A 16,558-nucleotide genomic window follows, 5' to 3' on the forward strand; every position below is an offset into this window, starting at 1 on the left:
CATATGCAGGTGAAGTTGATATATCGCTACTTATAAAGTGGAGGCACTTGATATTTTTAAAAATTAAAATCGTCTCGTTTGTCATAGATTCTGGTACTGAGATTTCAAATTCGAGGTATAGGGGTGTCTAAATATGAGCCTGTTGTTTCTTTAATTTCTAGTTCTAGAGAATATAATAATGGAATCCACACAGAAAAGTTTTGATTGTTAATGGAAAGCACACCATTAATATATCTGAATGTGCAATTAAAAGATCTGTCTTCTTTAATCTTTTTGTTTTTAACAAGTGTCCGAAGGAGCTTCGACACGTCGTATGAAAAACAAAAAAGAGATCGGCAAGAGGAAGCGCACGGTTCGTTCCCATAGGACTGCCGACAATTGGTTGAAAACGTCGATTTCCAAATTCAATAAAAAATGTTGTCAGGTAGAAACTCCAGCATACTGATCACTTGTTTTTATGTGTAGTATGTTTTACCTTTTTGTTAACTGTTAACAAAATACGCCCTGTGGTAACCCAAAGTGATAAATCTATAGCGTATGATTCAATTTTAATGTTGAAAGGAATTGTGGATTATAGTTATAGATGATTTCTCAATTTCAAATGGGGAACGATGGTATATAAGTTTGAAAAATCAAATGTCCTGATAGAACCTATTTCGGAAAAGATCGAGATTTAAAATTATCTCGAAATTCTAGAATCCCACACAATTGTTTCTTATGCTTTTATTTTAAATTTTTTGCCATGACATTGATAGCTTTTTTAAACTTATAACTTTGAATATACCTTTCGTATCTTTTGCTTTATTTATGAAATGCAATGAAAACTTGACATAGTTAGGTACATGAATGAATAAATGAAAAATTGACAAAAAAATCGTGCTCTTTTTAAAAGATTAACGGACGACATTGTGATTTGTTTAATCATTTAAGACATTCTTTGAAATTAATAACCTCTGATATGTAAGGTTTTCTTATATCTTGATCTGTTCCAAATTTCAACTTTATATTTCTCAGCAGTAACGTACCCTTAGTCCTGTCATATGACGTTGGCATTTCGCTTGTGTATTTTCACACGATGCAGACTTTGTTAACATTGACGCACTTCTTACACAGAATCTGCACTTTCATAGATATGAGGAAGAAGGAATGAAATCAATCTTGTATAGTTTTTACGGTAAGATAAATTGGTGGACTGATACGATACGTCGATGTCGCAACTCACTAGCGATATCTTTACTAGGTCTTAAATTGTTAGATATAAATGTAGTTGTCTGATTGCAAGTTAACCTCTTCTCGATTTGACGTTTTGACTAAATCTGAATTTGCCTGGTGGGCGATATATGCATATATAATTTTTTGTACTCATACTTCAAAATCAACCAATCAAAATGCTGGATTTCATGTTTCGAGCATGATTTTTGTGCTCCGAGCACTGAGCAAAGTTTTATGACTTCAACCCCAGGAGTTGCTTCCTCTACCGTCGCCGCCATTCTCATTAATTTTAGATTGCATGCGAGTCTATCTGGTTTTGTTTGTAATCTTGATTTGTTAATATTCAAACGATTATCGAGATTTGAACAATTTTCGTTTAAGTATTTTGTATCATCCTAAAACCTGTCATCAGTAATGTAATAATATTGATTCTGATAAATGGAAAAACTCCTATCATTAATAAAACAGCATTCTTTTCAAAATGTCTGAAACTGTCCAATATTGAATCAACCTTTAAATCCATATTATTAAAGTATGAAATAAATTCAATACATTTTTTTAAAAAATTTATGACACATATCTACAGTCCAGATCCTACGTGTCATATTGTAAGGCTATGCGATTTAAACGTTGATACTAAAAGAATTGTTAATTGTTTTTTGGTTTCCAACCCGATTTCAGTAACTGCAATTTCTCTCAATTTGTACTTTAGTGTTAATAAGACCTGGTGACACAATTTTGATGCATGTCTGTAATTCATTGTTTACTAATTTTTGGTAATATCTCGTGTCGCCATTTTTGGTATGTACCACCTTTGACAGTTTTTAGTATGTCGATTAATCTTAACTTCCTTACTGGTTTCTCGTAACAAAGATTAGACGTTTGGTTTTCATGTTTGAATTGTTTTACTCAAGTCATTTTGAGGAGTCCATAGCTTGTTTATAGCTTGTTCTGTGTGAGCCGGTGTTAAAAGTCGTACTTTGACCTATATTTGTTAACTGTGTATACATTGTGATTTGGCTGGAGATTTGTCTCATTGTCACACATACAACATCTTCTTATCAATAAATGTGTAAAACAATTCAAACGGGAAAACTGATTAGCTAATGTATGATACAAAACAATGAACGAAAATCAAATATTAGATACAGTTACCCGTGACTGTGTCCTGAATTCCGACAGGTCAATACAGAAAGTGGCGGGGTTACAGCGGTCACCTTTTATATCTTGGAGAGTGATGTAACAACACATTTATATTATTTTGTCATATATATGTGCATACTGTTGTCGAATCATTAATGTCCAAATCGTTTGTGATTAATGTATTGGTTTACTCAACAATAAAGTATTCTGAACCGAGAGCATCTTTCCAAAATAACTTTTTAGAAGTTAATACCGTTACTTAAATGAAAGCTTCTAAATCTTATTTTATCTCATTCAATAACAAATTAAAATGTGTTTGACCAATAAAACGATAAACTGAACGTTTCCCCCATATATATCAGTTTAAAACGCTGTCTCTTTTATGTATTGAACTCGCTTCTACAATTGGCGAAAAATAGGATGCTTTCGGCTATAGTTATAACTTCAATGTTTGTTGTTTGTACGACCGAAATATTCCAATGTTCACCGGGTATTTATCAGTGCCATTTATACCCATGGACGACTTGGTCAACATGTTCGGCATCATGTGGTGGAGGTGTTGCCACCAGATACAAAACCATCTGTTGTTCTTTGAATTTAATGTCGTTTTCCGATTGTGCTGTGTTTTGCAATTACACAGAATATGATTATTTGGACAAAATGGCATGTGGCAAATCATGCCTCAATGGTGTATTCACACAGAATAGTTGTCACTGTCCAAGCGGATTTACAGGAAAATGTTGTCAAAGCGGTAATACAAATAATGTTTTTATTCTATACATGCTTTTATTACGATATGGTGATTGGGTATGATTACCAATGAGGAAACTTTCAACTTAAAGCCAAAGAAAATATAGCTCCTTTATGTCTTAAGTATGAAAAAGTTCGACTTAAAACCAAAAATTTCTTAAAAAAGTAGAAAGTATGTAAAAAAAATCAGAAACCTTTTTGAAAAGTTTTGTCCTGGGGATTATGCACATTTGGTCAGATTAAATTAAATAAGTTATCAATTTCAGCCCCAAAGATTTGTTTCCGTCCATCTTTTACACTACTTCCCCTTCTCAAGATTTTAGCTTAGTCTTGGTGAAGCAGCGACTGTTTTTATCATATTGTCTGTTAATATCCGTATGAGTATATTAAAGAGAAAAGTTTAATTATTATGATATTTATCTATTGTAGAGATAATCTTGTTTTCTTGCAGTTGTACAGGGACATCTTAATGCCAAAGAAAACACTTTGCCGTTTACCAAAATGGTCAACAAAACTACACTCTCATATGCAGTTACATGTAAGAAACCTTTATAGAGATAATGGTTTAATTTTGCTTAAATATTCTCCATTTCTATTAGTTTATACTGTACAATATTATGTATTTACATATTTTTCCATAGCAGACATTCTATGTTTTATTTGATACTTAGTTATAATATTAACGAGTTGCAAAATGTACTATTGCAGTTTTAGATAAACTAATGTAGAATGTGTATAGATTATTACAAATTAGACGAAAGATACCAGACGAATATTAAACTCATAGGTAAAAAAAACTACCTATGGAAAGGGCAACAAAGAAACACATCTAAAAGACAAATAACAGTATTCAAAACACAAGAACGAATATCTAAGCATCTTGAATCCCCACAAAAACCGAGAGTCTTCTGTTCTCAAGTTCCCTGACAGGATATGCAAACCGGTGTCTTCTGGCGATTCCTACATTTTGTATTTTACTATTCTGGCTATTCCTACATGGGGGATAAGTGGAAGAACAATACATGTTGTTATTGCAAGCTATGTTGTTTTAGTCATTAGTTTCTAATTGGATCATTGGTAAATTTAAATGTGAAAATGAAATAAAAAGTATTTTTAAATGTAGAAAATGGAATTTGTTTGTTTTAAAACATGCATCAAATATTCAAATTAAGTGGTTTTTTTCAATACTGTGGAATTTCTAGAAATATTTTTTTTCCAAAGAAAAAGGAAGTAAAACCATTTAATAGTCTGGAAAATAAATGTTATTTCAAAGAAAAATTAGTAAAAGCATTTTAAGTCTAGAAATGAAAAAGTAACCCACACCAAGAAAATGTGGACGCGTTCTGTTTACGACAATTTGAACATATCCGTCGTCAATAGATATTCCAAAGATGTCAACCAACATGTGATGGCGTCTATAAAGGTTTCCAAGGGTTAATTTCAACTTCATCAGCTGGAACTCTTGGGTCATTAGGCCCCTCATAAACAGCAACATACTATCAAGGAATCATACTATGTAATGCTAGCTCTTGAATCTTGTTTTACCTTGGAGATATATGCTCCATATCCAGGCGCTGCTGGAATTTTGTTATATAGGAAAGCTGAAATAACTTAGTAGAACATTTTATATATATGAACAAACTTTATGACGTTTAATCGACATACAGTTATTTTAATCTTTGAAAGCAGTGATGTATTTAACACATGTTATTCAATAAAACTACTTTTCAAATTCCAGATCCTCAAGGTGAAGGGTATACGAGTGCAAAATCAGTAAACAAGACAATAAATGGTAATCGTATGGCTAAAATTCATCATATTGTATCCAATACTATACTCTGAAGATAACAATATCTCTACTCGAAAATATTTTTAAGAGTACTGTCTCCTACTCAGTAACATATCAGAGTTTGTCTCCTTTTCCAATACATCTAAGAGTACTGTCTCCAATTTAACATCAAATAATTTATTCACCTTCTATTTCTGGAATAATTTTAATCACGGTAATCTTCTACTACTTGAAATGTGTTTAATAACCTTTATCCTTTTTAGAAGGGTTTTGGTAGAGTAAGTAGACTTGAGAATGATGGGGACAAAAAAGTATAAGCCACGTCCACTTTTTGTCCATTTGACGAGTTACGCCTTTTTCAACTGATTTTTATAGTTCGTTCTTATGTTGTACTGTTATACTACTGTCCCAGGTTAGGGGGAGGGTTGGGATCCTGCTGACAATTTTAACCCCGCCACATTCTGTATGTATGTGCCTGTTCCAAGTCAGGAGCTTGTAATTCAGTAATTGTAGTTTCTTTATGTCTTACATATTTGTTTTTCTTTATTTTTTTGTGCATAAATAAGGCCGTTAGTTTTCTCGTTTGAATTGTTTTACATTGTCATTTCGAGGTCTTTTATAGCTGACTATGCGGTAGGGGCTTTGCTAATTGTTGAAGGTCGTACGGTGACCAATAGTTGTAAATTTCCGTGTCATTTAGGTCTCTTGTGGAGAGTTGTCTCATTGGCAGTCATACCACATCTTCTTTTTTTTTATATATATATAAACCACTGTTAATCAAGGTTAAAACCTAAATTTTATACAAATAGTGCGTGTGTCGAGTCAGAGAAATAAGTAGTTTTCCATTCGTTCCATTATTCCGACTCTGTTAATTTCCGATATTCATATTTTTTCCTTACAAAATAAGCCATTCAAAATTGAAAATTTCACCTTACAGATTTTATACATCCGAAAAGTTTGTCTGCTTTTACCTTCAGTCGGGAATGTTCAAAGCGAAACATTCGAAAACCTAGGGTGTATAAGTACCGAAACAGACGAGGAGCTATATGAAAAAAGATTGCCTCGCGGAGTTCATGCACAAACATACACTCAAAAGTGTAAAATAACAACTACTCTGTAGAAGACAGGATAGATTTAAGAATCAGAGCCCGTATGCATAAAGCTACTTTTAAGAGATTTGATACGAAAGGACGGGTTTTCTATGTCCTAAGATAAAATAGTACTACGATTGGATATCTAAACTTTTAAGCCCAGTTAATTTTTCTCTGAAAGGAACTTGAATTTTGTTTGTTTGTTTGTTAAATAAAAAGAAAATTAGCAATGATGTCTTAATTCGTAGAATTCACCACACGGTTAAGAAAAAGAAATTACCTCCTGAATTCGTTTGACATTAAATATTAAATATTGAAATAAATGCTTGGTTTTTTTCTAGGGTATTGTAAAAATGGTTGTAAGTATGGTTACTGTCATAATGATTACTGTGTATGTTCTACATTCTTCAAAGGGGATACCTGTAAAAAACGTAAGTTAATTAGCCTATATCTACCAAGGTATGCTGTGTAATAATGACATAGCGATTTTGACAACGATGGAAAAATTTCTTGTTAGAAAAGACAATTTGTCACAAACTCTTGGCAAATACAAATCTTATACTGGTACCTTAGTTTCTTTAGTTATTTGGATTAAAAATTGATGAAGCCAGGTTTTTATCCCATTAGAAAAATCCTCATTTTTAACAAAAATTAAAATACAAAATAAATTTTCAACTTTAAAACTTCGAAAGGTACGGCTCACCACTCACTTTAAAAAAAAACCAGTTTAATTTCACACGCATGTGTATTTCATGATTTCTACATGCACTGTCGTTAGAAATGAACTCTTGAAAATATTAGCTCTTGTCACTGTCATATATTTTATATTGTGGTTCCCGGTCTGGTCAAAGATTTCATGCAAGAACAAGTACTCTGAAAGTATTTCGCAGGAATACTCCACTGGCTATAATTGTAACAAGCAAACTGAAGAATAAGAAATATATAGATTTTGTAAAAAAAAAAGTTAGATGACCATCCTTCACATATGTGTAATCTATTTTAGCACGTGAATGGTTTTTGGTAATGGTATGTATTCTAGGGTCGTTCCCAATGCTGATATTGTTCTATTGGTTGTCTAAACGGTAAGTACTGCTAAATTCAAATAAGTGTGTGCAATTAAGCACGTTTCATCATGTCACATTTTTATGGCTGTAGGAAGTAAAAAAGTATGTGTTAATAGAGTTTTAATCACTTAGAAACTTATTTATCATAGTTTCTCCATTCAAGCCACGAATTTTCTCCTGAAATATATGTTACATTTTATATCCAACAAACAAGCCGTTTTCAACTGATTTTACCTGTAGTTGTTACCATCTTTGTCCATAGATTAGTGTCTCATTACCAGACCAGACCAGCCACGTCACTTAATACATATCATTATACTTTCCTTTCCGGAGCACCTGATATCACCGCAGTGTTTTGGGTGGGACTTGTGTTGTTCAGTCTTTATATATTGTTTTGTATACTATTACTTGTCTGTTTATCGTATATTTGTTTTACATGAATTTTGGGGTCTCTTTCCGACTGATTGAGTTTTTTAGCTTAGTTTGATATATATTCTGCCTTCTTTTTTATTCCAAAATTATCACATGGTTTAAAACAGATGAAACAAAATCACAGAAACCAGAGGCTGATTTAGGGGGGAACAGCCCCCCCCCCTTTTTGGAAAAAAAATTGGTTGCTTATATAGGAAATCACTGAAGCGTGACTGGAGCGGGTCCCCTCTTAGGTCAGTCAGTGGGCCCCCACTTATGAAAATTTCTAAATCCGTCACTGGAAACAGTCGTACACATACCAGCTTACACTTAGATATGCAGCTAATGATCTAGTAGTCAATCGTCATTTTAACAATAGAAAATTTAGTTTATTAGGGGAATGCTGTTAGACAACATGTTCCGCAATAAAATATCACGGATGCGTAATGAATAAATACGTCCGTTTCTTCTTTAGGTTTGGTATAAAGGCGACACCAGACAACAAAGTACACGACGTGATGTGAGGGACATAGATTCATGATGTATTGTAACAACGATGCCAGATATTATAATTAAACTTTGTTTTTAATTTAAACTTGATTTTATGACATAATGTTATAAAGTCGATCAATAACAGAAAAACGTAGAATAAAACTCATGAATTGCAATAAAATTGATTTTTTTAAATATGGGTTTAGTTGAGTGGAATTTATTTTGATTAAAAAAGTATTAAAAAAGAAGATGTGGTAACTATGATTGCCAATGAGATAACTCTTCACAAGAGACCAAATGACACAGAAATTAACTATACGTTACCGTGTGGCCTTAAACAATGAAAAATACCCATACCGCATAGTCAACTATGAAATGCCATGGAATCACAAATGTAAAACAATACAATCAAGAAAACAACGACCTAATTAATGTACAAAAACAAAATACAATGAACGAAACACAAAAATGTAACACATCAACAAACGACAACCACTGAGTTACAGGCTCCTGACATATGACATACGAACTAAAGATATACAATGGGTATGATTTTCGGAAAAAAAGATTCAAACCAAAGCATACAACTCAGTATACTGATACCTAAATTTTCTCTGCTTCTTTGATCTGAGCCCATGAAACCACACAATTAAGTACTCTAAAAAATGTGTTATTATAACAAAGTGTTAAGAAAACAGAAAGATACAAGGACTACAAAAATATAGAGAGGAAAAAGATAGACGATTTTATATGTAAACATGTTACGTAACTTTACTCCAGCGAGTATTAAAGTTGTAATACCTCAAAATATGAAGAAAGAAAACAATTAAATTATTGAACTAGTGTTAGAATCTACCTGATAAATTGCTTTGATATATTAGACAGCAATTTCTGTGTTAAATCGTTTGAGAGATAACACATGTCATCCGATATCATAATTATCATCAACGTTTGAATACTTCAAGGACATTATATTAAAAAAAGGAAATTATCTCTCTCATGCACTCCCATGATTATTTGCCCAACTTATGTCTTTTTGTTTTAAAAACATTCTTTTTTAGTATAAAGATTTATATTTTCGCATAGTTTTACTTTGAAGAGACATTATGCGTGTATGTTGAGATGCGAATCTGTTGCAGATTTTTTTGTACAGTTAATAGCAGGTTGGCTGTTAATACGGATATTGTGTCATCAAATTTGCTGTTTCAAAATCTTGGGTGAAAGGTGTGAGAACGTTCAAGTTCATATTCCTTGGACGAGCTAGATTTATAAGTTTTTTGAGTGCAATGTTTGCACCAGAGACCTAGGGCAAGGCGGTTAAAAATTACAGGTCAGCGTACGGTTTTTAACAATAAGCAAAACTCAAACATATAGTAAGCATAACATGATTCGCATGATAAAAACAAACCAACTTATATTCTAAACTATCATAAAAAATATCACATGTAGCAATCAACAATGTCCAATAGTAACTAAATACAGTCCATTATATTACGCTTCAAGTCTGTTTTAATATACAAACAAGGAGATGTGGGATGATTGTCCCCACCAAAGTTCAAATGTATTGAATGCAAGCAAATATAGTAAACTGTAAGCCTGTTTGATCATATAGCTCCCAAAGTTGTAAATAATCCCGGCCTTAATTTTTAACAGCGTTGTTGCTGAAAGTTAAACAAGAAAAGGCTCTTTGGAAGCATTTATTTACATAGTTTATACATTTACTTTGATTTCTGTTGGTAACCACTGTAGGGTATATGAAGTCTTGGTTTGTAAAATTGTATTATCATTTAATTTATTTGGTCGACAAAGTAATTCTGATATCGCCTTTTTGACGACCAAATTGACAAAAATATTTTCTTGGAAATAAACTTGCAACTTTATATAAGGAACGAAATTGTCTAGTAAAGCACCTTTTTGGTTTTATGTTTTATTCTGTTTCGCTGTTCATCACTTTATTTAGTTCGATTATTTATAATCTGCTGTATGTGTTCAGTTTAAGAGGAGTATGCATCTATAACCTTATAAGAACCCATAACATCGTATGATCGTTTACTTACTATTCCCTTTCTAACACGTATCTCCAATTGAATATTGCAGTGACATCTTAGACAGAATTTGTGGCGAACCACAGAGTGAGTTACATTTATAACATTGCATTTGATGCCTTCAAACCGTTCATCACATATTTTAAATCTGTATCCGTGGTATACTGGAAATTATAACCGTCCAGCGGATGTTTTGACAGACAAGCTGGGACCGTGGGACGTCCAAGCTTGTCTGACAAAACAGCCGTTGGACGTTAGAGTAATCTGATTCTCGGACTACTTTATTTCGTGTTTTATGGACTGTGCTATATCTCGATTTGACATTCATACATTATAACTTTAACATGAAAGCATTTTTCAGATATTATCCGAAAACTGGAAAATTCCCCTTTTTTAATGAACAAATTCTAAAATTTATAAAATCAAAAGGGAGCTCATGTTGATGGATATAAACAATTCACTAAAATTTTTGACACAGCGTTTTTAAGTTATAATAGTCAAAAACATGGGAAATCCCTCTTTTTAATGAAAAATAATAAAATCGGAAACTTAAGGGGATGGAATTTTTTATTTAATATAGGATTTCGCTATACTATTATATAAATGAACTTTATCTTATGCTAAATAGAAAAATGAAATTAAAAAAATTGGGTCACCGTTCATTTACGCTCACAATCTGCCTTCGAAAGAAGAATACATTTTTGATAATGTCCTTTTTTTCTGTTAAACTAATAGTAGAAATAGAGGTAATATCGAAATAAAAAAAAGAACAAAATTATAGAAATCGCTTAAATTTTACAGTTATTTACTTTATGAACAGCTTATTCGAAAACAACAATAAAAATATAGGTCACCGATGAGTTAAAAAAGATATTTCAATTCTAATGCCAAAAAATTTAATTTTTGCACCAAAGGGAGATAATTTGGAGCTTTTTGAATGATATCTACATTTCAAAAGTCACCTTGGGAAAAACGAATTGACTTTTTTGGAATTATTTTTTTAACAATATGATAAAGTAACAACTACGAAAGGTAATAAATAAAATTTGTCTATCTTTTTCCGAAAATTTAATACCCGCGAGCCTCCTTCAAATCTAAAATTTTAACAAACGAAAGGGAGCTCACGTAAAAAGATATGAACAATTCACCAAAGTTTCAGGACTATTGGTTCAAATGGTTATGAGTTATTGTCTGACATGTTGACGACGGACGGATGGACGGACAACAGTATACCATAATAGGTCCCGTAAACGGGCATATAAAAAACACAACACTTGAATCGTCAATCAAATGCAATCCTAGAAAAATGGTTGTTTTTTGTCTATGCCAATTGAGTATGTACAGTAATGTAAGTACATCAATGTGGACGCTTTGCATATATGCATTGTTAAAGCTTGCGAACGGGGTTTTGGAGTGTAAACAGAAGAAAAGGCAACTGTTCGTACTTATATCATGAGCTACCATTATACATATTGAATAATTTGAACAGGTAATCATATGTAGAAGAACATATGCACGAACTGAAACGTAGTATCCGTAAAATGAGCATAAATAAAGACAACAGTAGTTTACCGCTGTTCGAAACTCATAAATCAAGTGAGAAAAAACAAAAACGTGTTACAAACTAAAACTTAGGGAAACGCATCAAATATAATAGGAGATCAACGACACAACAGAAACACATTATTAAAATGTAACACACACAGAAACGAACTATAATATAACAATGGCAATTTTCCTCACTTGGTAAGATAGTGTCAAAATAATAATTCAAATGTGTCTGAAACCTTATAAATTCGAAAATCTAAAAAATTGAGTTAACTACCTAATCAATAGTTGAACAATTTATTGTTGATTTACTGTTTGGTTGCTCTTCACCAAACATTCTTTTATTTTTATGAATGAATTCATGTGTTACAGAATTCAACAGCTTTTCTACAGGAACTTCATTTGCATACGTATCATTGTTTCCGAAAAACTTTTTTTTAATAATTAAAAAATTTATGAAAAATAACAATACAAATGCACTACGAGCCATATTTTGAAAGGAGTGGGTTCAGTAAGACCCCTTTTTAGCCCCAAAATATAGCAGTTTTAGAAAATTGTGAAAATGAAATCTTTAAGCTATATTTTGGAAAGTAAAATGCTTCTGCTACATAGATATGGGCTGTTTTTGAACTACAATGCACAAATATCGCGTTCTAGCATCATTAAGTCATGCTAAATTACTGAAATCTTCAAAATGTTTGCATTTTGGTTAATTTTTAGACAGTTTCCGTCTAAAATGAAAGTGGCCGCATTCGTGTTTATTCATAATATTGAAATGTAAGTTGTATTTGATGATAATACAGAGCATATATAAAGGTTGAGGATGAACACGAATGCGGCCACTTTCATTTTTGACAAAAACCATCTGAAATGTGATGTTTTTTTGGCATATATATTTGATAGATTTTTCATATTTAAGCTTGAATCAGAGCGTTTTTAATGACTAAATCAGTTAAAATCTTTCACATAAACTAATCGAATCAATTGAAATAGACACTTTAGTGTTTAAAAAGTGTCGAAAAACTTGAACCTGAAATTTGAGGCCAAAATCATCCATTACCCGACCTACTCCTTTGTATTTTATGACATATTCAGTAATACGCCACATTGTACTAGAAACGTGAGCCAATAAAATTTTGATTCTTTATAAATGATCTTGCATAAAGCAAGAACAGGGGAAATTTTACCCTTTATCTTTTCTATTTCAATAACACATCCTTAATAACAGCTATTTCAGTGATAACGGATACACCAATAGAAAAAAGTTATAAATACCTGGATCAACGACGGATCAATTTGGTAAATTTATTTTACAAATTAAGTCCATATCTTTGTCTGATCAAAGGTTTATATTGCTAAGATAAGTACGAAGTCTACATAATAAATGTGAATATAACAAACACGATACTTTATTTTTTTCAAGAGTACTTTAGTAAAATCAAATATATAAATTCATTATGATATTAAGATAAAATGTTAAGTTTGTATATATATTAATAAAACCGGGTCGAGAGATAACCTATCACAAACATTATAAAGAGAACACATGTATTCTATAATACAATAATGCTTTCTTTAATTCACATAGTCATTGTTATGCCGGTTATTCCTGGGAATATTATCTCCACGATTTAACTATATTAGAATTTATAAACTTTGGTGAAATTTGAAGTTCAAAATTAACTATTTTTCTTAAATCGACTCATTTTGGAGAAGAATATGTCGCGTTATATAGTGTTGATTGCCGTAATAGTTATTTCGACCTGCCTTGTTGCTGATGCTAAGTACAGTATGTTGATAGTTTGTTTTATATTTAGAAAATTCCTACGCATTTTCTTTTCACGATATCGCGTGTATCAAATGTTTTCATTTTACGGTTTTTTAAATGAGTTGAATTAAAGAAACATTGCACAGAATATTGTTTTATTGAAACTTTGTAAATACGTCTTAGGGGAATTAAGTTATTTTTTGTTTATCCGCTATTTTCTCCATAAGGAATGCCTATACGAAGTCAGAAATATGATAGTTGTTTTTCATTCGTTTGATGTGTTAATTTCCTTTGTACTGAAAATTTATACACAAATATGATAAAAAATGTACATCGGCTTTAAAATGTCCAATTTTGACCGTTTCCGGATATGATTAATACAGAAAAGCTTTTCAATCGCACGAAAGGTATATTTTCACCTTTTTATATTTTTACTTCAGCATAATATTTGCGATCTAAATGTTTTCACACGATTATCAATAATAAAGGTTCACGGTGTTTATGAAAGGCTGATATATCTTCTTAATAAATTACGATAATACATTGTGTTCTTATGTTTTCAGATGGAACTACCAGTAAAAATCAGACAACTCGAGCAAACGGTGAGATTTACGTCATTGTAAATATATAAGAAGACATCGCTTGTTAATATGTATCGCAATTTTCATGGATGTTTAAAAAAAAACTAAATAAGGAAGGACGAACAATTTATTTTATAACTCATAACAAAAATTCACATAGATTAGTATTTGATGACAGATCTATAATATAATAAAACCAATCATCCATTTTTAATGGAAACTGATACTGTTTTTAAAATCTTTCTCGAATGAGCACAGTCACAGTGTTAATCTTTCGGCTCGAGTTTATTCTAGATGTAACATCATGTTATTTATTGGCTCTATTCAATCTCTGCACAATATTCAGAAACCTAATCACGAAATAAGATAGCTTAAGGGGACGATCATTATCATTTACCCCTTAGTTCAAGCAATTTTATCATAATTCAAAAGGCAGATCGATCTTTATTTCGTTATATTTGACTGCCATATTTATTATAAATGTATATTACTTTATTGTGTTTATGTTACCTCTTTAATGTTGAAGCCTACATTAAAGAGAGCAGTTCGGCTTTGAGTATAACGAGGATGTTATTTACTTCCTGGTATCTGAAGTACAGTAGTTGTCGTTTGTTTATGTAATTTATACGTGTTTCTCGTTTCTCGTTTTTTATTTAGATTATACCGTTGGTTTTCCCGTTTGAATGTTTATACATTAGTAATTCTGGGGCCCTTTATAGCTTGTTGTTCGGTGTGAGCCAAGGCTCCGTGCTGAAGACCGTACATTGACCTATAATGGTTTACTCTTATAAATTGTTATTTGGATGGAGAGTTGTCTCATTGGCACCCACACCACATCTTCCTATATCTATAAACACGTGGTAAATAATAACATATCTTCTTTTTTGTAGGCATTTCCATTACAGATGACTCGGAAGATAATGGATGTTTTCAGAATAAATCAGTTACAGCAATGATGGCACTGATGATCATAGCGGTGGTAGGAGTAGCTGCACTGGATACAGTTCTCGGTTACCAGTTCTATAAACTTAGGAAACAGTTAATGGGCGGATCTCATATGGCTTTGACGACAAGTGGAGTCGCTCCTGTATCGACGATGATAAAGAAATAAATGTCTGAATAAGGACTATGATCTGATATCTACGTGTATTTAATAACTCATTTGATATCATGTAACATTATGTACTTGATTCTTTCGATTAATTGTAGTCTTCATATGAAAATGTTTCAAAAACGTTAAGAATTGTGTTTCCCTTTCATTGATAGTTTATCCAATGAAGCTTCTCTAAACATATTCCACAGTTGGTGCAGCATTCCTTAGCTTACCGAAGCTTAGGTGTAGTAATCAAAATATTTCATTTTAATAAATACTTATGCATCAAGGCTAATCAATGTTGTAATTTTACAGAACATCAACTATTAATTCTTTTCCCTTTTACTTGTAAAGGGACTTATCATTTAATTGATACCACACGAAATATTATTGTTTGACACATATGCGCATTCACGTTTCTACAATCTGTCGATACATATATTTTGGCATTGCACAAGTTTGTGGTTTTCTCTGACGGCTTTAAACTAAATTCATTTGATGCTGGATGTGTACTTGTTGATATTTTAGTCGTAGATACATAATTGCTTTATTGTCGTTAATTGCATTGAAATAGCTTTCAGTTACTGGCTACGAATACACTCTCCTATCTATGTGTCTTTTGTGTGGGGATATAGACAAATAACAAAAAATGCCGAATTAAACGGTAAGTCTCTAAGCAAATGGCAAAACCAAAAAGCTCAAACACATCAAACGAATGAATAACAACTGTCAAATTCCTGACTTGGTACAGGCGTGTTCTTATGTAGAAAATGTTGGAATAGACCTTATTAGCTAGCTAAACCTCTCACTTGTATGCAAGTCTTAATATTTACTGTTTATATCCTATGTATCCCACTTTTCTTTCCCTTGTTGACCAATTTACTGGTGTACTCTCATCTGAATAATTTACTTAAAACAACATCCAGGATACTAGTGTAAACCGAGGGAGTCACGTCAACCTCCGCCAATGACGACTAGTCTCAATTCTTCATTTATGATTACTCAACCTCAATTTTGTAAAATTTTGACAAACATTAGTGTGTAAAGGATAACTAGTTCTCTCTCATAAAGGATAATTTTAATTAAATTTTCCTTTATCGTGTAATTGAGAAGATATTACTCTCTTCCAGATCCAAAAAGAAGCTGTTTCTGAGACATATTGTAAGCGACTTCATTAAGTTATGTTATATTTTTAACAATTATTCAGATAAATGTTTTATTGTGTACCCAGGAATATAACCTTTGTGTATGATGTAACAATGGATGCCTTGAATGCATTGTTGAGCAATAAATAAAGGCAACAGTAGTATACCGTTGTTCAAAACTCAAATCCATGGACAAAAAACAAAATCGGGGTAACAAACTAAAACCGAGGGAAACGCATTAAATATAAGAGGAGAACAACGACACAACACTAAAATGTAACACACACAGAAACACACCAAGCATCATACAAAATCCTACGATAATAACAAAAATATAACATCAAAACCAAATACATGAATTTGGGATAGACAAGTACCGTGACACGTCTTATCGCAATGTGAAATTACACTCAAAAATAAGAGAAA

At 32.0% G+C, this 16,558-nt stretch overlaps 1 protein-coding gene and 1 long non-coding RNA gene across 3 annotated transcripts; both read left to right on the forward strand.

The window, feature by feature from the left end:
• Nucleotides 1-6,325: 6,325 nt before the first annotated feature.
• Nucleotides 6,326-8,097, forward strand: LOC139518533 (uncharacterized). Its single transcript, XR_011663398.1, has 3 exons — nt 6,326-6,416; nt 6,989-7,067; nt 7,936-8,097. It is a non-coding gene; the product is annotated as an uncharacterized lncRNA (long non-coding RNA).
• A 1,913-nt stretch (nt 8,098-10,010) lies between these two features.
• On the forward strand, nt 10,011-15,282 carry LOC139520504 (uncharacterized). 2 transcript variants are annotated; one of them, XR_011663900.1, is made up of 3 exons: nt 10,011-10,084; nt 13,877-13,915; nt 14,785-15,282. XR_011663900.1 is itself a non-coding variant. In XM_071313183.1 (3 exons), the coding sequence occupies exons 1-3, from the start codon at nt 13,265-13,267 to the stop codon at nt 15,003-15,005; spliced, it is 330 nt and encodes a 109-aa protein (XP_071169284.1). In that variant the 5' UTR covers nt 13,126-13,264; the 3' UTR covers nt 15,006-15,282. The 2 variants fall into 2 exon arrangements, 1 of the variants encoding a protein (XP_071169284.1); XM_071313183.1 differs by lacking the exon at nt 10,011-10,084 and adding an exon at nt 13,126-13,334.
• Nucleotides 15,283-16,558: the final 1,276 nt, after the last annotated feature.

The sequence above is a fragment of the Mytilus edulis genome, chromosome 1 (genome assembly GCF_963676685.1).
Source record: "Mytilus edulis chromosome 1, xbMytEdul2.2, whole genome shotgun sequence".
Lineage (NCBI taxonomy): Eukaryota > Metazoa > Mollusca > Bivalvia > Mytilida > Mytilidae > Mytilus > Mytilus edulis.